The 22,678-nt window shown below is 50.9% G+C and overlaps 6 protein-coding genes across 6 annotated transcripts; 1 reads left to right on the top strand and 5 right to left on the bottom strand.

Moving 5' to 3' along the window:
- Positions 1–394: 394 nt before the first annotated feature.
- CI109_104954 (uncharacterized protein) lies at positions 395–1,393 on the bottom strand (the record flags this gene model as incomplete). Its single annotated transcript, XM_032008388.2, has 1 exon — positions 395–1,393. The coding sequence occupies one exon, from the start codon at positions 1,391–1,393 to the stop codon at positions 395–397; it is 999 nt and encodes a 332-aa protein (XP_031857321.2).
- Positions 1,394–4,609: 3,216 nt separating this feature from the next.
- Positions 4,610–8,726, bottom strand: CI109_104953 (uncharacterized protein; the record flags this gene model as incomplete). The annotated part of the gene is made up of 15 exons (XM_032008389.1): positions 4,610–4,769; positions 4,844–5,024; positions 5,083–5,442; positions 5,499–5,598; positions 5,661–6,297; positions 6,355–6,473; positions 6,526–6,684; positions 6,732–6,849; positions 6,900–7,018; positions 7,072–7,483; positions 7,574–7,902; positions 7,968–8,149; positions 8,202–8,261; positions 8,313–8,601; positions 8,658–8,726. 15 exons carry the CDS (start codon positions 8,724–8,726, stop codon positions 4,610–4,612), a joined length of 3,294 nt encoding a protein of 1,097 aa, XP_031857322.1.
- A 1,351-nt stretch (positions 8,727–10,077) lies between these two features.
- Positions 10,078–11,728, top strand: CI109_104952 (uncharacterized protein; the record flags this gene model as incomplete). Its single annotated transcript, XM_065967586.1, has 5 exons — positions 10,078–10,250; positions 10,314–10,542; positions 10,651–10,902; positions 10,960–11,053; positions 11,106–11,728. The coding sequence occupies 5 exons, from the start codon at positions 10,078–10,080 to the stop codon at positions 11,726–11,728; spliced, it is 1,371 nt and encodes a 456-aa protein (XP_065823658.1).
- A 90-nt stretch (positions 11,729–11,818) lies between these two features.
- CI109_104951 (uncharacterized protein) lies at positions 11,819–13,133 on the bottom strand (the record flags this gene model as incomplete). The annotated part of the gene is made up of 3 exons (XM_032008391.1): positions 11,819–12,492; positions 12,544–12,922; positions 12,975–13,133. The coding sequence occupies 3 exons, from the start codon at positions 13,131–13,133 to the stop codon at positions 11,819–11,821; spliced, it is 1,212 nt and encodes a 403-aa protein (XP_031857324.1).
- Positions 13,134–13,602: 469 nt separating this feature from the next.
- Positions 13,603–19,062, bottom strand: CI109_104950 (uncharacterized protein; the record flags this gene model as incomplete). Its single annotated transcript, XM_065967585.1, has 20 exons — positions 13,603–13,639; positions 13,704–13,745; positions 13,806–14,094; positions 14,148–14,156; positions 14,211–14,267; positions 14,317–14,385; positions 14,432–14,523; positions 14,574–14,795; positions 14,857–14,877; positions 14,921–14,955; positions 15,006–15,259; positions 15,373–15,563; positions 15,606–15,656; positions 15,757–16,128; positions 16,173–16,714; positions 16,770–17,094; positions 17,396–17,445; positions 17,490–17,726; positions 17,780–18,838; positions 18,889–19,062. 20 exons carry the CDS (start codon positions 19,060–19,062, stop codon positions 13,603–13,605), a joined length of 4,128 nt encoding a protein of 1,375 aa, XP_065823657.1.
- Positions 19,063–21,804: 2,742 nt separating this feature from the next.
- CI109_104949 (uncharacterized protein) lies at positions 21,805–22,530 on the bottom strand (the record flags this gene model as incomplete). The annotated part of the gene is made up of 3 exons (XM_032008393.1): positions 21,805–21,831; positions 21,945–22,004; positions 22,090–22,530. The coding sequence occupies 3 exons, from the start codon at positions 22,528–22,530 to the stop codon at positions 21,805–21,807; spliced, it is 528 nt and encodes a 175-aa protein (XP_031857326.1).
- Positions 22,531–22,678: the final 148 nt, after the last annotated feature.

Below are 22,678 nucleotides of genomic sequence, written 5' to 3'. Positions count from 1 at the left end.
TTGGCCATCTCGTTTATTGGGTTTTTGCAGCGTAAGTGTGCATTCCTTTATCGCAACATGGGCATCGGATACCGATTATCCCCGAACCATCCCCGTTCACCACCACAAATCTGTATAGTCTCACTAAACCTTCTGTCCCCTTGCGCAACTTCGATACACCACCCACTTAACAGCGTCCAAAAGCGCAGGATAATGGCAGATGATAGGATCGTTAGGGATAGCTGCGGCGTACGAATGGGAGGTTTTCTGCCAAATCGATTGGTCGCTAGGACATGTCTGTGTGCGAAAACAGATCAGTGTCTCACGGCTGTTTGACCTTGCTGTGTCAATATCGATTCCTGGGGTAGAACGTACAGTTTGATCTCTTGATGAAGAAACATACCTGGTTTGGTATCTAGTACTCCTGCCCAAGTTCTTGTTCTAATACTCGTACCAACTCGCTAGCTCCCATGTGTCTCGCTAAGGGAGCACCTTGGCCTGCCCACTGTGCTCCATAACCGGTCTCTCCTTTCGCCTTTGCCGCGGCGTGCAGGGCTTTACCAGCATCGTAGGTGTATGGGTAGGCCGGCGTGCGCACTGTCGTCAGATCCAGACCGGTGAACCGGTTCGACAAGGCTCGTGCCGGTCTGCCAGAAATACTGGAGGTCATAACGGTATGCTCGCCAGCGGCACTTGTCATAGCGATTCGATATGCTTCATCCGCAGCAGACTCGTCGGTCGTCACGAACGCCGTGCCCATCTGTGCAGCAATCGCTCCTAGCTCCAAGACCGATCTGATTCCTTGTCCATTCATGATCCCTCCCGCAGCAATGACAGGTTTCGTGCACGACTCCAAGAGCAGGCTGGTGAGTGTCATGGTACTGAGTCGATCGTCCGGTTCCTCGGGGTCAAAGATCCCCCTATGTCCCCCTGCTTCGTACCCTTGTGCTACTATTGCGTCGACGGGAGATGCATTCGCTATTCTCGCTTCTGCGAGAGACGTAGCAGATGCGAATAGCGTAGTTCCGATTGACTTGAGCTGAAGCATTGTTGATTCGCTTGGAAGACCAAAGTGAAACGATACTACCGCTGGTCGAGTGTCAAGTAAGACTTGCAACATCTCTGGGTCATCGTTGAATGACTTGTAGATCTCACGAAGGGTGGTGGGAGGTGTAGCATCGTACTGTCGAAACACGGGTCTCAACGCGTCCAACCAAGCTTGATTGACCACGTCGTCGTTCGGTTTTGACTGATGGACGAATAGATTCACGTTGAATGCTTTATCTGTGAATGAACGTAACTCCTCGATCGCTTGTCGAGCAGCCGAGGGAGTACTTGCGCCGAGGCCAATGGATCCTAGTCCTCCTGCGTTGGAGACAGCTGCCGCTAGTTTAGGTGTCGACACTCCAGCCATAGGAGCCTGGATGATTGGCACGCGGACGCCGAGTTGCTGCAGTATCGGAGCAAGTGGTCGAGGCATCGCGAAGCATCAGGTGGTGTACACTCAAGACAGTCCAATAGAGATGACCGTAGCAAAAAACTCTGGGTATCGTCGGTAGCAGAAGAGCTATGTGTGAAGTAAAGACTGGAAAGAGTGTAGAGGACAAGGAATGAAAGTTGGACGAATTCCAGTGAAGTTCGGTTAAATGGAAGTCGGTGCGGAATTGGTTTCGTCATATTCTGTTCCCACTGAGAGCGACTTTACCCGATAATAACAACTATCTCAAATCATCTACACTACGATACACAGCGACCTCCATCTCTCTCGACTGACACCAATGGTGACGGGTCCCTTTTAATAATATGCATTATCCCGTGCGAGACCCGTCTGGATACGCGACATCTGTCATGCCAACGGATGATTCACGGTAAGTCCAGTGACGTCCTGGGAAAGACCGACACTGAGTTTCCATCGAGCGTTCTCGTTACGCCAGGCATTGGCGATGTCTGAATGGTCGAGGATGTAGTCTTTCCAGTGATGGCTTTGATGATGTGGACAACGGTCAACGCGAGGCGGTGGGTCTGCTTCGATCGTACTTGATTCCCACCTTAGGTTGGGACAGCGCTCGTCATCGCTCGCTGGCCTGAATGTACACTGCAACTGTAGCAAATCAGTCCGCGCAGATGTCGATGGATTACTATCCGTGCTTGAGGTCATCTATCGAAGGCTATATGTCAGCAAGCCCGTTGCACGTCGTTGCTGAACGCTCATCCGGGATCACGGGGGAAGTTTGGGAGGAGAGCAACAAGTTCTTCTCCCGTGAATAGCGGAGAACTTTAGTTGTCATGTTTCAATAGCGCTGCCCATAACGTACCTGGTCTAATCCGGCCATCTCTCTAGAGTGGGTCAGGCGAGGTGGATTCTGACGAGCTGCTGTTCTCCTGCGGCTCGAGCGTGAGGTTGTTTCCGTTGCACTGTGAATGGGAGTCTCCGCAGCCGTAGAGCTGGCAGAAGGAACGCCAGATCTGGGCTTTGAGCTCTCTTTCGAGCCATTATATAGAGGCAATCCCATGTTTAGTAGATTGGTTTGTTATTAGTGGATTTGTCTTCTTTCGGTCAGAGGCGAAGGAGGAGAAGGGACAAAATCAAGCAAAGACGAAGATGAGGGTGGCGGCAATGAGTATCAGAGTCGAGGCGCAAGAGTGGCCCAGCTCATACAAGCGGGCTTCCTTTGTAGCGACGGCACGACGGGGACAGTGAAGCCAAAGGACTGCCGCGATGAGACATCGCTATTGGACTGACATCATAGGCTTGTGTCTTGCCCGAGTATTCCAATTCACAGTGGCGAACTCTCGTGGACTGTCACCACCCAGCCTAGCCGTAACGGTTGCTACAAGCACTAGAAGGATACGACAGCAATAAAGACTATGTTGACGCCCATCCGATACGCAGTGTATAGTACCCTTCATCAATGTGCATCTGTCACTTGTGTAAAATAGACAAAGCGTAGTATCAAAACCAGGCGTTACGTCTCCATCAGTCTACCGAACCCACCTCCTATGTCATCGAATCCGAGTGTCCTGACTCCGTATCAGGGTCGGTCATCATCGAGATCGTTGTTGTCAACCTTCGTTCAAATGCCATGACATATCTTTCACGGATCAATCCTCTGTAGGGTCGACCTTCATTCTCATCCCACCTGATCCATGCGCTCTGAAAATCTTCAGAGAGCAAGCATTCATCGCAGTGATGGATTGGGCACTGACGGGTACAGTATTGCGGACCCGCTCGAAGACATGCCTCACTGCACCAATTCATCCTGGGTATTCCAGACGGATCTTCCGGATGCGGCGAGCAACAGTCGCTCTCTGTGTTCGGATGTGGGCGTACGGTGTCACGAAGACTTGGTGGCAACGTGAAAAGGCGTTCTGGAGAAGGAGTAGAGGCGGCAACTGTATTGCTGTCCGATAGAGGCTAGTCCCGAAGTCCGTTATTCTATGATCACTCGAGGAGGCGATATCCCATACAGTCCACTCACCTCGAAAGAGAACGAAAGGGAGCGCTCGCGGCCTGTCTGTGACACAGCTTCAAGCAAACGGCTCGGCTCAGGAGATCGATGATGTGAATGCCGAGTGATTCTTTGTTCATTCCGCGAAGGATGGCGTGGCCGTAAAGAGGGGAATCGAGAGGTACGAGATCGGCTGGCGCCCCTCGGACGAGAGGTAGCATTGACCTTTCTTGTACGATCATACAGCGGTAGGCCCATGCTGATACTGAGCGATAACGCGGTTGTTCGGAATGTCTTTAGTGTTTAAAGCTGCGGATGTGAGGGCGTACTCGACCTATCTTAATGACAGAGTTGAACCAGCCTCTTGTCTTCGGATATTGAGGCTCCGAGAGTAATTGTGAAACAATTGTTGCGAAGGTCGATGGCAATGCGTTCTGAGAAGTACCGTTACATCGGTGGCAAGAAGCCGTGTACCGTACTTCCCGAAGCCACTATATGTTTGAATGCAAAGGAACCATCAATGGAAGGCAAAGGGAAGAACTATCGTCGATGTAAGTCAAAACTCGAAGCCCTTCTTAGAAGACGAGAAACAAGAGAACCCTTCTCTAGCTGCGCTCGAAGAGCTCGAAGCTGAATACTGCCTTCGCGGTACTGGTCCGTTCCCACCCTTTTTATGTGAGCGACGTTTCAGAAAGTTGTTTGTTGACCTCTCTTATCTTCGTAACCCACCTTCTTGCTAAAACTGAAGCAGATGCTATCATCTTCTGTTCCGCTCTGCGACCAGCCGATCAAATCGAGAATTTTGGCAATATTCGTTCTTGTGCCTCTCGGTGCACAAGCGTATGAAAATGGGCAAAAGGGCATATCGGACCAGACCAGTCTCGGGAATGGGCGGTAGAGCCTGGATTGCTTCGGCCCAGGAGCGTCTTCGACAGCGATGAATCTTCATCTCGTTGTGAGAGAGATGCGAAAGTACAGGCAGATTCTCACGTAGTACATGGTCGCATAGTCACAAGCCAGGGGTGTTTGGCTGAGTTACGGATCGCTTTGTCCCAAAGTGGATCTGTCTTGTCCAGGCAAGGTATCAGGTCTTATCGACGGTTGTCTTCGTCACTCGGACGTGTCGACAATCATGCAAATTCATCACCGATTCATTGTTACCGTACAGCACTGCCAAGCTATTACAAAGAGACCTTGAGGGTCTTGATTTCAAACGGACCAAACTCTAACTGCACCTCGATACCAGTCTGGACCTTGTTGAATTGCACTACGCGTTCCTCATCTTCCATCGGTCTCTCAAGGATATCTACCCACTGGGCAGTTGAAACATCCACATTGCCGCTGTAGCAATTGCCGGTCAGCCAATGCTCATTTGCCCTGCTAAGTTGATGAAACGGGAAAAGCGAGATACACACATATGAAGCTTCCCCCTAGCTCTCCCACCGTTCGACTCGTACAATCTCAGTACGATGGAACGCTTTCCGTCAGCTTCGTCATCCTCTCCTCGCTTGACAGTCTCGAGCACGATCCCATCGGACCATTCAGAGTCCTTGAGCGTGAACTCAGGTATAGAGCTGGGGAACGGTTTGTCGACAGCTACCAAGGTTTAGCCAGATCAGCACAATTCAGTAGGTTGCCGTTCGAACCAGCTTACCGTAGACCCGGCTGTGAAGTCTCTTGACCCTCTGCAAGACTCGTGCCTGTGTGATGTCTCCCCGATGGGGGAGTATTTGCAGCTGAATATCATGCACGCCCTTGTCCGCATCCGGATCGGGGGTCATTGAACTTTTGAGGAGTGAGACTCGCATAGTGTTTCCCTCCACAGCATAACCATACTTGGCTTCGCCGGCTAGTGCGACACCGTAACCCGCTTCGCTGAGATCGGCGAAGCCATGAGCGCAGACTTCGAACTTGGCAGCATCGTGGGTGGTGTTTCGGTGGGTGGGACGAGTGACCAAACCGAACTGAGTTGCATATGTTGCGTGAGGGTGATGGATGTCGACAGGCAAAGCGACTTGATGCAGATCAGTATTTTCAAGACAGACAGTTGATCACACTGATTGCACGTACATTTGATTATTCGGTGCGTTTCCTGCCAATTAATGTGCAAGTCGCAGTGGATATCTCGACCACTAGTGGCGTCGTTGGGGTCTACGGCATCGAGTGATATCTAGAAACAGGGCGATTCAGCGAGATGCTCGAATATTCTCAAAGACCACGATGTGTACGCACAGTAAGTCTAGCGGTGCTCTTTCCGAACTTGACAGAAGCCACTAAGCTTGACCTCAAACTTTCGTTGACTACTTTGACCTCGTCGAAGAAGACCTCCTCTGGCGACTGAAGATGGTAGATCTCCACGTCCCAGGCATCATATCGCAGCGGGTAATCCTCGAAGAGGACCAGACCACCTGTCGAAGAGCCGGGCCCGGGAACAATGAGCTCTCTACCCAGCTCCAAGTCGACGATACTCGAGATACGCCCGGCTGAGATAATCACGCTGAATCTTTCGTTCTTCACAGTGTATCGGTCCGCTTTCGCCTCCGCAAAGGGCGATTTCAGTCCAGAGGGTGAGGAGCTTAAGTCGCCTTGACCTCGACCATCGGTCTTCAGCCATGCAAGGGCTCCCCCGTCTGCCCGGTAGACGTGATTTCGGCTCAGTCTGAGGGGGTCAACAATTGATTTGTCGCTGCTGGCGGACTGTGCGGTTTGCAGGCTGGCGAATGCCGCAGAGATTAGCTGCTGCGCCTGTCTGATCCGGTTCGAGTAGATTTCGAGGTTGTCCTCCACAACCATCTTGATTGTGGTACCAGGGATACAGTCGTGGAACTGCGTGAGCAGGAGATCGTGCCAAATCTCCTCCAGTTCCTTCCTGGGAGGTAGTCAGTAAGTTCGGTAAGGCCGGCGAACAAGCAGATCAAAAACGTACTTTGGGTAGGAGTATTTCTCATCGTATAAACTTGCCAAGGTTGCGAAATATTCAAGATCACGGAGGACGGTCTCCAGCTCCAGATTTCCCTTCTTACTGTTGGCTTGGGTGGTGTATGTCTGTCTCTAGGTCAACATCTCTTCTTTGCAAACTATGCCAGCAATGACTTACCCCTCGATGATACTCAAAGTACAGCTCGCCCCTCCATGTCGGAAGGACTTTTCCCCCTTCTGTTCTGGCGAGGAGATCATCGAAGAAGTCGGACGGTCCGCCCATGCGCAGAGAGGGAACCGTTGGGTTTGTTTTCGACAATGAGCTGAGTCGCTCCAGCTGGCAGAGGATGAGCTGTGCCATGAGATTGTAAGGATCCAGCTCACCTTTTCAAGCATTCTCGGAGTCGGTCCTCCACCGCCATCACCGTTTCCGAATAGGAGAAGGGATTGATCAGTCACTGCGAGGTTCTTGTGGTCTCTCGCTCCTTTCAATAGCTCAGGACTGCGGCCTCCATCAATCACTGGTCTCGGTGACGTCCATTACCTACTCACTAGTCACACTGCGAGTTGTAGCTGTCCACCGGGGTCATGTGCGCGAGCACCTGAGTTCCATCGATACCGCTCCAGTTGAACGTCGAGTAAGGGAAGATGTTGATGTTGTTCCAGCTCAACTGCGAAATTGTGAGGCCTGGATCGCCATTCTTTCCCTTTTTCGCTGACTCACCTTCTGGGTGAAGAAATACTTCAAACCAGCCAATCTCAGGATCTGTGGAAGTTGACTGGCGTAACCGAATGTATCAGGTAGCCAGGCTTCGCGACACACACTACCGAACCTGCTCTTGAAGTACTGCTGCCCGTAGAGATACTGCCTGCATAGGGATTCGCCGGACGGAATCATGCAGTCGTGTTCCAGCCACGCACCACCGACAACGTGGAAACGCCCCTCTTCCACGTATCGCTTGACCCGCTCGAAACCCGACGGGTAGAGCTGCTCAAGCCAGAGGTATTGCTGCGCTGATGACGCGGCGAATTGGTGGTTTGGCCATCGGTCCATCAAATCACATTGAGTGGTCCAAGAACGGGCCACCTTTTGCTGCGTCTGGGAGTATCGCCATAACCAAGCAGTGTCGATGTGACTGTAGGCGAATATGAGGTAAGACTTAGCGCCACTCAGAACACAGCGGAGACCAAGGGTGTGGAGCTGAAGTGATCGAAGGATCACTTACCAGTGACCGATAGCCCATAGTTGAGCCTTCTCACCGTCCGCGGAACGCTTGTTCACACAAAGCTCGGACTCCGCAACCTGCCCAAGGACCTTGGACATGATCCCTCGACACTTCTTCACCACCTCCTTCTGCTTTTCAGCATCGTCATATCGCCTCCAAGCGTTCATTACATCATCACACGCCTTGAGCGCCCTTGCAGCCAGGGCTGGGTCGACCTTGTCCCCATGCTCGACGACCTGAGTGAGGATTTTGAAGTCCATACGAAGATCTCGTACGGCCATGTTGGGGACCACGATGTCGGCAGCGACGAGTGGGAATAGTCGATTGGGCTAAAGAAGGTCACTCAGCGGTTAAATCTTAGAGATATATCATCCTGCATCCTGCAAAGACTTACGTCGGGAAGTTGATATCGGTACTCGTTAGTCGGATTACCAAACATGCCGTTGCAGGACACTTCAATGATGAAGGTGTACTGGCCGCTTTTGACTGCTGAAGGAGGAATGATATGCTCGATCCGGCGATCATCCTGCATGCCTGGTTGTCCATCTCTGTCCGTGTTGGGTCCACCACACAATCCTGCTGCAGGGTAAGCTACCGAAAGCGTAGCTTGGCTTTTGGGATAACTCACCATGAAGAGGTGTCCCGTCAGTCGAGAACACCAGTCCCTCAGATCCAGGATCAAACTCGACTGTTCGCGCTATCAGCTTTTGAGATCGACCAATGTATTCGCAGCACTTACATATAACCTGCTGGTCTAGACCCTTCACCTCGTCTGGGATTGTTAACTCCACCTTCACCCAGTGATTGCTCCAGCTCGGACCGAACTTGTAGCCCTTTTCCAAAGGCTCTCCTTGTCCATCGGCCAGCTGTTTGAAACCCTCTTCAACCGTCGGCTTGACATGTGCAGGGGTCGACCATCGGGTCATCTTGACATGGGAGGACGAGTCATATCGTGCAAGGTCTTGCTGACCATCAATGTCTTGGGTAGCATATTGGCCGTTAAAGAATCGCTCGAGACGAGCAACAGCCTGATACACATCAGATTTGAAACGAACGCGTTCAACCGGATGGAGGTATCGCTCACAATGTTTGGGATCAGGGGGTGGTTGACCTCCTCCGTTCGTCGGGGGTAGTCGTGACAGCCTCCACACATCTTGATGTATCTTGCTGTGGGTTGTAAGCAACGCCTAGTCCCTTGCTGTCTATCGTATCGTCAAGTTAACAGACCGTAGCAGCATTCAAGTTGACATCAAAGTAGATCAGATCGAATGAGACCAGTTGAGATTATGACCAAGGGTAGTCACCGGACCCCGCTCCCGATGCGCCGGTGGATGTCATACAGTGATAATTAACGGCGTCGGACCGGCAGCCAACATCCCCGAACAACAGACTTTCGGGGCAACCTGGTGGCCCACGGTGCATGAATATAATGATTAACGTTACAGTATCTATGCGGCGGGACATCGTCGAATGTGTCGTAAGATCGAATTTGCGGGTGCTTCCCGGGCAATTGCTAATACCTCTCTTCCCCTGGTTCCCGTGATGAGATTGCATCTGTACATGTAAGATACTGTATATTTGCCGATCCCGATATGGTGATGCGCTTGACTTGACAAATTACAGCCTGTCCACTTCTACACGCCGTGGTCGACTAGAACCAAGAGCTTTTGGGTGTTTGCAAGGAATGCAAGGACATGTCCCATGGATACCCCTGGTGGAGGACGGCCTCGCTCCGGCCTGCTGGACTCACATAATCGACCTAAAGTTCTCTTGATCTGGAAAAGTGGATGCTGGGTGTCGCTAGAGTAGGTAAATTCATTCAAGGAATGCAGCAGAGTTGGACAAGCAAGAGTACGAAGAGCGAGGGAAAGGATGAGTGAGGGTGGGGAAACAAAGAGTGCATGAGGAAGGGTGTCCTGCTTGGTCAGTCTGCTCCTTTCTATATATATGGGGGGGAGAGATGACTACGGAAGTGGTATGAATCTACTACGGAAGGAGATACGGAGACAGCAGAGATACAGAGCTGGGTAACTCCTGCGTACGGGACATATACAGAATGTACATACCCGGTCTACGTCTGGATACAGATCCGTATACTGCCCGAAGTCAGTATGGATTTGGTCGGGGTGTGTTATAGGATCACTGTAGTGGATGTGTACACCCAGAGCGCACTGCTGTGGGAGTCTGTGCGTGTTCAAGTAAGGAAGCTGGTTCGTAGGTGTACTTGGATCGCAAGCGTACTCGGTACGTCGGCGTATTCGGTATGTAGGTGTGTTAGGTGTGTTGGTCTGGAAGCGAGAGTGCGAGGAAGTGACTGCATGATTGGAATGGGATGTGCTGAGGTATGATTTCAGGTAGCGACGGGGATAGCCGATTGAAACAATGTCACCATGCGATGCCATCTCATCCATTTCATCCAGACGATGCCATTTACTCTTGTGAAGATATGTATAATTCCTGTTCGATGTCTTGTACAACGTCAGCCAGAAACTAGCAGGATAATCATGAGAGGTATCCTGACCTTCTTCCTGCTCACGTTGCTATCGGTCGTATGCGTGCTGGCCTCGGAGCCGCCGGAGCAATACCGACCTCTCCCGCCCCTCAGAGTTCAGGACGAGCTTGAAAAGGTATGGGTCAAAAAGCGATATGAGTTCGTTCCCACCGTCTTGAAGAAGTAGTAAGTGTTTACATATCCTCACAAGTAACGCTATAGAGCTGATTGGAATCATTTCCTTCGCAGCGGATACGACGCTTGGATCATCACACAGAGAGAATACGCGGAGGATACGGTCTTCAGATCTCTTCACTCGAGTACGACCACATTCTCAGCGAGAAGAAGGACACTGTTCTTGTTCCACACCAACCCGGACGTACCAAGCCCTCTCCTCTTAATCGACAACCAGCAGACGCTATGGGACACACTCCTTGCGACCCTAGATAAGGTGGATCCGAAGAAGATTGCAGTGAATGTGAGTTTAGTCCAACACGAATGCGCTGACGGGCAGATCGACGATGACATGGCCTTCTCTGACGGTTTGGTGAGTTATTATCTCTTCATGACAGTGCTGACAATGTAGCACACGGGTGAAGGTCAGCTTCTCTTGCAGAAACTCGGTCCCAAATGGGCCAAACGCGTATCAAGCGAAAGAGCTATCGGCGTCGAAGTGGTCGCAGCCCGAGTCGGCGGAGAGGAACAGTTATCGATGTACCGGCTTATGACGGAGAACGTGTGGAGGATGATCGAGGAAGGGTTCAGCAATGAGGTTATCACGGTTGGAGAGACGACACCGACCGATGTCGAATGGTGGTTTAGGTCCAGGATGCAGACGGTAAGTCTCATTCTCTGTCAAGGCGCTTCCCGTTTGCACTGGCTGACCTCTCTTAAGCTCAACGTCACCACTTGGTTCCCACCCTCTGTCACCTTCTTCCGTTCTCCATCCGAACCTTCCACAGACGATCATCCCCAAGCCAGGGAGGGAGGTAAGTGGATTGACCTAGTTAGCTCCGGTCGCTAGCTAAGCGCGTCACATAGACCTGTTGCATGTTGACATTGGTATCACGGCGATGAACATGAACACCGACACGCAACATCTCGGCTACATACTCCGTTCAAACGAAACCAAAGTGCCCGCCGGTCTCGTTCAGGGCTTGCACGATGCCAACCGTCTCCAAGACTTCACGCGCAAGAGGATGGTCCCAGGTCTCACCGGAGATGAGGTGTTCGAAGCGGTCATCGAGGACATGAAGGACGCTGGATTGAAGGGCTTGATCTACTCTCATCCTATTGGGGACTATGGTCATTCGGCGGGGGCGATCATCGGCATGGCCAACATACAGGGAAGTGTACCTGGTGGTGGTCAGAACAAGGTGTTGGAGAACTACTGGACATCAGTCGAGTTATCCGGTGACACATACGTACCCGAGTGGGGCATTAGACAATTGGTAAGTGAACAACATCCGAACATCGAGCTGATTGGTCAGTTCCCGTTGGAAGAGGACGTGTACTGGTCACCGAAGACCAGGACCTTCGAATGGGTGTATGGTCAGCAAACGGAATATCACCTTGTCAAGCCGAAGAAGAGGGAATCGTCTTCACCCTCTCTCTTTACGCGTATCGGGACTTCCCTTGGCTGGAATGTTGTGCGATGGGTATAGTACACATATCGAGCAGCAATGCATGTCGACGGAGGAAAGGAATAAAAAGCGGATAAGGCATTGCATCATGCATGGTGAGACAAATCATCCCTACACTAGATATTTGCTGTAATCCGGCAAATGCTTATCGGCAGAGGGCATGAATATCCGTTCAAGCAGAGGAATGACATAAGGCAACGTCGCGAAGAAGACCAACACTTTCGTGATCGTATTGAGCACCGTGACGCCCCATTCCGACTCGACATACACCAGTCCTGGCACGCCGGGTGGTAGTTTCTGCGCCTTGTCGACAATCGGTCTCATCACACGTCGATACGCTTCGTAGGCTTCTTCGGGCTGATCCCTGTTCTTTGCAAGTTCGCCGGCGAGAGTATATGCTCCGGCGAGAGCGAGACTTGTTCCCATTCCAGATAATGGCGATGCACAATATGCTGCGTCGCCAACGAGTACCGTTCGACCTGAATGCCATCGTGGAGTCTTCATCTGTCCAACTGCTTCGTAGTATAGATCTTCCGTGGTGTCCAGGTCATCCAACACCCGGTTGACTTCCTTCGCAGCACCGGTGAATCTCTGTCGCAGTAGATCGACAAAGCCCTGCTTGTCCAGCTTCTCATACCCGCAAGGTTCTTGCAACCAGCCAAGGGAGACTCGCGTTGTGCCGTGATTGTCAGGACGAATGAACATGACCCGTTTCTTGGCAAAGGTGTACCATTTCGCCCATCCAGTGTCGGTCTCAGTCCGCGGAACCGTGAAGTATGCGATGTCTTAATATGATGTATCAGCTAAGGATAGGATTTATGTAACAGCGAACTCACACAGGTTTAACGGTTTGAACACCGCTTCATCACCCACTACAAGCTTTCTCGTCCTCGAATTCAAGCCATCCGCAACGATGACGAAATCGAACTCCCTCGCTTCTCCACGCTGGAATGTCACCATAACCTTCCCGTCGTCCTTATCTTCTAGCGTCTTGATCGAATCTCCATATATGTATTCCGTTTCCTTCTCCGTAGCGTCCACGAGCAATTGTGACAAGTCTCCTCGCAGGATTTCTAGCTCGGCAGTAGGTCCATTCGCACTGGCTGCGAATCGCGTCCATTCGTATTCTTGCGCATCAACGAGCTTGATCCCAACTTCACCGGTATTGTGCTCAAGAACGGCACTTTCCATTCCCATCTTCTTGATCACCTCTCGCTGCACTTTGTCAGCCGGATGATACGCCCTGGATGTGCAGGAGTCGACTCACTCCTACACCTCGCACATCAACGTTCTGTCCACCCAACCTCAGTTCCGGAGCGCGCTCAACGATCGTCGTGGAAAAGCCATAGCGGTTCAGCCAGTATGCGGTAGCAGGACCAGCTATGCTTGCGCCAGAAATCAAGACGGTCTTCTTCGGTTCCGACATCTTCTGTTGATGATTAGGATGGTTGTATCGTCAACTCAATTCCATGTTGACTGCTATGTGCATACATGGTCGGTGGGAAAGCTGTTGTGCTTCCATCGTTGCGACGAGATGACGTTTTGTCGGCACCCCGGCGGCGAGTAACGTTATCATCAGGCACAATATCAAGCGATTACAGCTGCCAAGCACGATGGGTGTAGATCCTGTCGCAGCTAACAAAGCGGACAACAAAACATTCAGCGTGACGAGAGCATGACCAACGGGCATTCATCTGTGACGGTTCCTTCGCCCACTGATCTTCCCAGAAATGCTGGTGCAATCGGACACTTTCGTCTGATCACTTTGGAGAAAGGTGTCTCACCGCCGATCTGATGGACAACTTTGTGCCTGATCGCGACAGGGACGGCGGGATCACAGATAAACCCAAATCATGAATGGCTATGGAAAGGTATCTATGATATCCACCCGCTTCCTACTGAGCCTTCTTTGACCTCTTGCTCCTCAGTTTGCTACAATGATTTCGCATCAGCTCCCTACATCTTGGTCGTATCGCAAAGTCACCGTTACACTCACAGTAACAAGAACACCAGCCCATAAGAGCTTACCACAAATAGGCTGTTCAAGAGAATCGTCAATAAGCAAAGTCTCTCGCTACATGTATCGTCTGGCACTTACAACGTAAGAGCAATGTCCCTCCATCCGTCCGACTTCGTGCCCAAATTCAACGCTTGTAGATAATCACTCCCCTTCTTCACGATACAATACTGACATTCACCTGTCGCTTGGGGATTGTTCAAATATCCTGGTGCTTCGGCAAGGAACCCTGACATGTACTGATTACATGTCATTCCTTGTGGTGGGTCGAAGATCGCGTATTCGTCGTCGGCACAGCGGACTGCAACGTCCCATATCGGTCGAGAGACAAGGCCACCGATCAAATAGTTGAACGGATTAAGGTAATACACTGTGAGAAGTGGGGTTAGTCTGGTGACCAGGAGCTCTCAGCGGTTCACTTACGCCAATAACCTGCAAAGAAGTCAGCTCAAGTCCAACTCAGGCCTCAAAAAGATCGGAACTCACGCCAAAACGCCGTAATCTGATCGTATGGGACAAGCACACCGCAGAACATGACCAAGACTACAAGATGTCAGCTGACTTGGTCAACCCATATCCGAGCTTCACTCACTTCCGATCAACAGCGGGTTGACCAACGCAGCAAACACCTCGTGTGGTGCATATGCAGCGATGAATTGACCTACGAGTGGGCTGTCAGTGACGGATACAGGACCCTCGAGACTTACCAATCCCGGTGTAGAGGAACTCGTAGAATGTCATTTGGAGGTAAACCGGTCCAGCTACGCTTGGCTTGAAGGAGAAACCAACAACCGGGTACCTATTTCCCTGTCATCAGCTTCGCACGTTGGTAATTGATAGCCCACTCACCAGCAGACAAAGTATAGTAACGCGCAGACCAGGAGGTACGGTATCTCAGCTACGATTTCTGCGAAACAGAATGCGTGCCAAGAGTACAGCTTTGCCTTCTTCTCTCTCGTTTCGAAGATGTCGCGATTGTGGATGAATTTGGGCTGGGTTTGCGCGATCACACCAGGCGCCACGAAAACGAAGAGGAAGATGGTGAAGATACGACTCTGGAGGTCGGCATATCTGCGTCACGAGTATCGAGTCAGCTTCAGAACGTCGAACCAGATAGAGAGAGGAATCTTACGCATCACCAATCATCCAGAAGCTAACTTGATCAGCACGGCTCGGCAACGGTCACTCACCTGAACCCGTTCAGCAAAGCAGCAATGACGTGCAGAGCGAACTGTACCTTGATCAGCAGTCAGACTTCACGAGCTCGAGGCGTCTACTTACTTTGTTCAGAACATACTCCGTATCCCTCCACAGCTGGATCGAAGCTCGTTTCGTCACCAGTCGAAGCTGTGCGATATTGGTCGACGCATATTCGTAATGATCACCTTCCACAGCGTTGTCCACATCCGCACTCTCATGCTCCAGCTCTTGTAGCTCTTTCCTCCGTTCTTGACATTCGTCCGAGTCGAGCCACACCTGTGCCCAATCACGACCCTTTGACAGTTCACCGGAAACGATATCGATCATCCTCTCAGCTGGATTCACGTCTTTCGGAATGGTGACGCCTTGCTTTTCAAAATAGGTGGTGAGTTGATTCACAGCGCCGACTAATTTCATTAGCTACTTTCTAATGCGGTTCTTGACTTACAGTAGACCGTTCTACCACCACCTTTGAGTAGTAACAGCTGATCGAAGCGAGCAAAGAGCGCAGCAGAGGGCTGATGGATTGTACACAGGACAGCTTGACCTGCTGCCGCTAGCTTCCGAAGGAACGAGACGATCAGGTAAGAGCTCTGACCGTCGAGACCAGAAGTCGGTTCATCAAGGAACAGAAGAGTCCTACACGACATGATCAGCAAAACCACCTATCAAGGCACTCACGGCTTGCTAACGAGCTCCACACCGATCGTAAGACGTTTTCTCTGCTCAACACTCAAACCGGCGTCAGGTGTACCAATCAAGGCATCTTCGATATCATGCAGTTCTAGTAGGTCGATGATAACGTCCACATAGGCGAGTTTTTCCTACTCACGTTAGCTCGGGTAATCCGATATATCGACTTACCTTATCGGACAAGGATCGAGGTTGTCGTAGTAACGCTGAGAACTCCAAAGCTTCTCTCACAGTCGCCTGGGGCAAGTGTACGTCAACTTGCTCGCAGTACCCGGTCGATCTCTGAAATGAAACAGGCAACGGTTTCCCATTCATCAAGATCTCCCCGTGAATTTCTCCTTCGGTCTTTCGAGCTGCTAAGACATCCATGAGGGTAGTCTTGCCAGCTCCGGAAGAGCCCATCAGAGCTGTGAGTGTTCCAGCTTTACAATAGCCAAAGATGTTGTCAAGCAGTTGTCGAGGCTTGCCATTCGCATTGACAGTATACGTCAGATTCTTCCATGTGAGTACACTAATAGGACTCTGTCAGCTTGTACTTTGAGAAGCTTTACTCACGTCTGCGCCGCATGAACACGATCTTCAACCACAGACCCATCCGACGAATGACCATGCTTCTCGTACAGGTGCGTCTGATTTGGTCCGTCCTCTTCATCTCGTGGTTGACCAGCATCCCTCTTCGCTTGTTTCAGATATCGACCTCCCCCACCTCGCTTGTATAGCAGGACCGATCTTGTCGTGCCAGCCGCTGGGACCATTTCGATCATTATAGCGCAGATAAACAAGAAGAACAACCAAAACGCAACGAGGATACCAAAGTTTCGCCACACGTGGGATTTGCGGAACGAAAGGGCGACGTTGAGCCATGATGTACCGGAAAGAACGGTCGAGTTCGGATCAGCACCTGCTATCGCACATCCCTGCGCGTAGTTCGCGTAGTCTCCTCCATACGGCGCGAGTTGCGGAGAAACGCAGTCCAATGCGAGTCCGTCGACTTCGTTACTCATCAATGATTCGAGCGCGTAGTAGAACGGGTCGATCCATCGGATCCAGCTGAACCAAGGGTGCATCAGAGGGGTGTAGATGACGTAGCCGGCGTACTGACATCAGAAAATCAGTGAAGCACAACCTAAAAACGATTGGAATCGAACATACCATCGACAGAGCCAGAAGCACGAATCCGGACGCCTTGGAAGCCGCATTGAAGGTATTGAAGGCGTACCCGATCAACCGGAAAAGTGCCGTCGTACACAGTGTCGTTAAATAGGTGAAAAGGAGGTAGGTAAAGAACAGGCCAGCATCATACTTCAGACCCGTCATGAAATACACGATCAAGGTGAAGACAGCGATGGTGACAAAGTATATTGGCATGTCTCCGATAGTTTGAGCGACCAGGACTGCAGAAGGTCGATACATTGAAAATCCCTTGTGTTTCGATAGGACGGCTCGACCGGAGAAAGCAGCGGTAGTTTCACCAAGACTGATCATCGAGGGGACTGATACGAGTTAGGGATCGCTTGACATCTGTGTACTCACAGAACAGAGTCAAGAAGATAGTGCCTCCACGCAAGAACTATGCTTCGTCAGCCGATAGTCAGTCTCGCACAACTTACCAGTCCCGAAGTCGTCGTCGGCATTTGGTAAAAGATCTATCCACGCGTCAGTGTATCCCTTAACATATGAACTCACAGATCCAGTGATCAAAGCTTGAATCAACATAGTCGCCGGTCGCATCCAGAATGTCCTACAAATCAGTCATTGTTGCCAACAAGCGAACATACCATTGATCACCCCATCTCTGTTGATAGTCTCGGATCAAGGCAGCTTGGACCTAGCACGATTCGTCAGTGACTGGCAGAACAAGCATGTACTCACCTGTGTGAAGTAGTCCACTCTCTGTGGCCAACTCTTGAGAGCCCATCGATCTTTCTGCTTCTGTATGACTGCCGTTGCGATTGCCGTCTCGTGTCGAGGCACCTCATCTGCCAGGTACTGATCCAGCTCTTCTCGCATCCTCCTCGCGATATCTGATTTGGCGTAGATCGAGGCAAAGTCTGAGGCGGAAGTGGGGATCTCTCCCTGGTAACCGTCCCGAATCTTCCTCTCGTTCGTCTGAATGGTTGTCAGTGCCCCCACCCATCAACCGACACAACGATATAACTCACGGCGGTCACAGCGGTGAGGAAGTCCGCTGTGTTTCCTCCATCTGGATGCACAAAGCCTAGGTCCTCGAAATAACCTTTCGCCTCTGCTCTCGGTCCGTAATATATCACTTGTCCTTCAGCGATCACCGTCACCTTGTCGAAAAGATTGTAGATTCCGTTGCCCGCTTGGTACAGACTGACCACTGTCGTATTATGCTCGATGTCCGTCAGTGTCCGGAGTGTCTTGACGAATCGGAATGCTGTATCTGCGTCCAGGCCCCTTGTCGCGTTGTCCCACATCTGTACAGATGCCTTCGTAGTGAGCACCTCTGCGATAGAGACTCGTTTCTTCTCACCACCCGATACACCTCGAACGTATTGATCCCCAACTTTGGTGTCATGGGCATGCTCCAGACCGAACATCTTCATCAGCTCCCTTTTCGACTTATCCTGGTACTCCTTCCGTCGCATAGCTGGTCCGCCGTTCTCATTGGGTAATCTGGCGTTCGCTGCTGGCGTGCTCATTCGTAAGGCGAAATCGAGCGTCCTCCCGACTAGCAGGTTCGCATCATGCACGTCCTCCTCCGAGTTGAATATCACGCTTCCTTTGTACGGTCTCATCCCCTTTCCAGCTTCTATTGACCCATATCGGACGGTACCATCCACTCCGGCATAACCGCTTCGATGGCCTGACAACACCTTCAGGAAGGTACTACATCCACTACCTGGTCTTCCGACGACCAGCATCATCTCTCCCGCTTTCACGAGACCGCTAAATTCGTTTAGAAGGTAATGTTCGCCTTTTCTCAATCCTGCTTCTCCTCGCCGAGGTGTCGAACTCCCTTGTTTCCATGACATATCTGTGTCGTCCTCTACACCATCTTCATGCCGAGCAGCAGCGATCTGGGCCGCCTTTTGTCGATAACGTCTTGACATCCAAGGTGCGAGGAATGTACCCATTGACATGCCGTATTCGACGTTGTCGACACCGCCTGTGCCCCGAACGGAGAGATGGTCATATGAGAGTGAGAGTGATTTGAAAGGTGCCAAACCTCGAGATGAGAGAAGCGCTTGGTCCGTCTGTAACAGTATCATTAGCTTTTGACGCCCGAAGTCTTACGCTCGCGCACCTGTAGCTGTGTGGCCAGATCCCATTCTTGTGGTGCATTGCTGAGCTTGGACATATCAGGTGTAGTTTCTTGGATATCGTGTTGCACGTTTGAACCTTGGGGGAAGTTTCGTTGTTGTCCCTTTGCAATTTGGGCGACAATTGTGGTCGGATCAATGCTTGCTGCGACCGACATCTCCTGGTGTCAATAATGATTGGGAGTGTTAACTGGTCAAGGAGTTGTCACTGCAGTCTTGTAAACGAATCAAGTAGGTTGAACACAAACCATCGACTATAACTGTCATCGACCTCGCATACAGGTAAAAAAGCTGGTTATTGACCACGCATGTACCTTCGTACGAGCACTTCGCCCCTTTGCCGGTTATTCAATGAAGAAAGTTGAACCAAACATCAGGATACAGGGATAGGGTATTTTGCTTTTCGTATCTAAACCGATATCCTCCGTGTGTCGCTGCTCGCTGCCTCGTCGGATGTACCGCGGATGGGAAGAGGGACGATAATTAAGCTTCAAGGGTAAAGAGACTAAACATGCCTGATTGACAGATCCGTGAGTAATTGATCCGGTAAACAGGAGTCCAAACACTGCCGGCGGGGTGAACGGTGACACGAAAGGCGGCCGACATGCGATGATGACAGCGAATGGTAGCACTGTTCTCTGCCAGTTCATGAGAGACAATGGACATGAACAGGTCGATGTCGATGCATATCGCCACTCATGTTAACGGGATACCGCCTCCATGCAGGTGCAAGTCGATTTCAGACAAAGAAAGCTCAGTCGTGTGATGCATCTGTGGGAGATCTTTTTGGGAAGCGCATATCAACTCTCCTTTCCCCATCTGCAATCGTGACCGCATTTCTGCTTCTGATCTACTTCCTACGGCCATCGCTATTTTTGATAGCGCCAGCGGAAATTGCAACCTCCGTCTTGAACACATCGCCAAACAATCGTGACTCATAATAGCAATGCTGGCAGCTGTCGTTCGCGACGTGATGGGTTTTCAGCGGATCTACTGGGTGTTCGATGCAAATATACTCCCTGTTGGTTCCCAGTATTTCTTCATCTCATCTATTGGACTGGGATCCGCGCGACAACCTTTGCCCTTGCACATGTAACACTTTCGTGAGCAAAAGTACGGCGATGAGCAGGCGCTACAGTAAGTTGCGACTCAATTGCCTATTGGTTTCTCTCAATTGTCTGACGGTTCGAATTTTGCGTAGAGAGCTCCAGAGGCTCATGACCAAGCTAAGCTGTAAGACTCGCCACCGATGGACGATATACGCTCGCTTCTCGATCTGAAAGAGTGGAGAGGGTTTAAGCACAAAAGATCACCATAACGCTAAACGTGACGATGCGCCTTCATAATGGCAATCATGATCCGAGTCAGATCCGGCAGCCGTCGGGTACAAAGGGTTCCCATAACTTATAAAATATAACAACAACTCAGTGTCAAGAAGGACATCAATTCGCCGCTTTCATTGCCAGCATTGATAAACAGAGCCAACACTCTAAGACCTTCTGCCTTCTGCTTCGCTCATGTGGACATCACGACTGGCGAAAACAGTATGGACTCGAAGGGCGAGGGCTCACAATCAGTTCGAGCGACAGATCTCCGAGTAAGTATGACCTAACGTCATTTGGCATGTCTGTCATGGATGATAGGAACAATGGGTAACATGCCATTCGTAATGTAAGTTAATCCTCTGATTTGCACCAAACCCTACTCCTATGCCGTCTTCACTACTCTTCCACCAGTGAATCATCGTCACCGGATCTAGACACTCTCCGAGATCCGTGGTCGATTTCCAATGCCCTCTTACAATCTTGACAAAGACAGAACGTACAACAGCGCCTGCATACCTGAGGCTGCGTGCACGAGGCAGAAAAGGAACCATGCGCCGTGCCACGGTGGTTTGCACTACAGCATGTCATTAGCTCAAATGATTGTGAGGAGGATAGTGATACGCTACATCCCAGTGGCTAATCATGATCATCGCAGCCCTTCACTCACCCGCTCGTCGCGCCGCCTCGAGCAAAGACCGTCGTACGCAGACCGGACGCTGGTTGACTGATCTCCACCGTTTGTGGGTGTTGCCCAACCGCGGGTCGTGTTGGTGGCTGCTAAACCTCCAGCGGAGTTGGAAGTTGATTCGGATCTGTTCTTCTTTACAGATTTTGTTCGCGTAGGGTATATATTCTGGGAGATAAGTCAGTATTGTGAATTGTGAAGTCCTGATATGTTGATACCAAGTGGTAGTGATTGAAGGAAAACCGCGAGTGGAAGGGCGTATAGAGCGGCCGTATGTGGCCGGGTCGAAGACTTGCCCACCGACGAACAGTGTGGATTGGCTTCTGAATTTGAAAGGAGATCCACCCCTTGAGGAAGGCGTTGAAGTACAAAAGATCAGCACTTCAGGTGATGCGCTCTCGTAGACAAACCACACTTGCGACTCATGAGTAGCGGTCGCAATCCGGCATGATCTGAGCCTTGAGTACAAAAGGTCACCATATGTGACTACCACTACAGCATGCCGTCTGTCGAAAGACTGCACCTTGTTCCTGTTACTGCTAACGTTCATGAACCGACGTCATCCCGATTCTCGATCTATCTCCTGGTGCTACCTCGTACTTCGGAGACAACGACTACTTAGAGACACTTAAATAAAATTGAGAGACCAAAATAAGTCTGAGCGACAGATTCAGGACTCGTGCTTTGAGTAGATACGATCCTGGGTCGCGTATAAAGTACTTTATCATTACCATAAACGTATCGTCTGGCGATCAGGGAGATTTGAAACGGCTTGTTAACTTATCATTCGCAGCCTATTCATCATGCCGACTACTACTGAAACCTATCTCTGTGCCGTCCTCCATCCGCCGTGAAACTACTGTACAGGCCTATCCCAACGTCAAGCTTTCTTATACCAACTGAGCGGAACGTAGGTGCTAGTACAGAATCTGTCAGTCGATCACAACGGGTCAGGTTCATCAGTGGGAGGGGTTTTCCAGAAATCTCTGTCCCTCTGGCATGCACAACGAATGCAAAAGCTCTCGCATACGCCTTGACGCTCGCAATTGGGAGAATAGCTGCCCTGGGCAGGCCAGTTACAGACTTGGCCCTGCCGTAAACTAAATGTCAGTGAAACTCGATGCCGGTGTCATAAAGGCACACGTAGGAAGCTCCTGGTTGTTGTGGTCACTTACGTCGTATCTCCTACCTGATGTGCAAGGACCATGTGAAGTCACAAGCGCCATCGAGTCAGACATCAGCGCCACGATACTGATTTGTCGAGGCCTGTGTGCCGAAAAATCTGCAGTGATCGGGTAGGCGGAGGTCGATGAACCTCGAGGGAGAAGCGGCGCAGGAAGATTCGGCCGTGCGGACCTCGGACGGGATAGCGGATCCGTCGCGCTGGTCTCGAAAGCGGAGACAGATGGTGAAGCTCTAGGAGAGCTCTGGTGTAGCAAGGGCTCCGAAACTCTAGCGTCGGTCTGGTATGCGGCGCTTGAAGAACGTCCAGCATTGGTGTGATCGGCGGAAGTTGACGGAGGTCCTCGATGGGCAGAGGATGACGAACCCCTGCCAGCTGTGTGACGATCGGTCGTGGGACGTGGTGGTTCGAGTCTGCAGTCTAAAACCGACATTGTTTGTTCCTGTTGTATGTAGTAAGTCTTGCAACGTATGTATGTGTGCGTGAGGTTTCGATATACCGTCAAGTTGTGGCGAAAAAAGAAAAAAAGGAACAAGAAAGAAGAAGAGAGAGCAAGTCTGATGGCAGACCAACTGTGCTGT

Source organism: Kwoniella shandongensis, chromosome 8 (genome assembly GCF_008629635.2).
Source record: "Kwoniella shandongensis chromosome 8, complete sequence".
NCBI lineage: Eukaryota > Fungi > Basidiomycota > Tremellomycetes > Tremellales > Cryptococcaceae > Kwoniella > Kwoniella shandongensis.
Note: the sequence above shows the minus strand (reverse complement) of the source record. Positions and strands in the feature narration are given on the sequence as shown.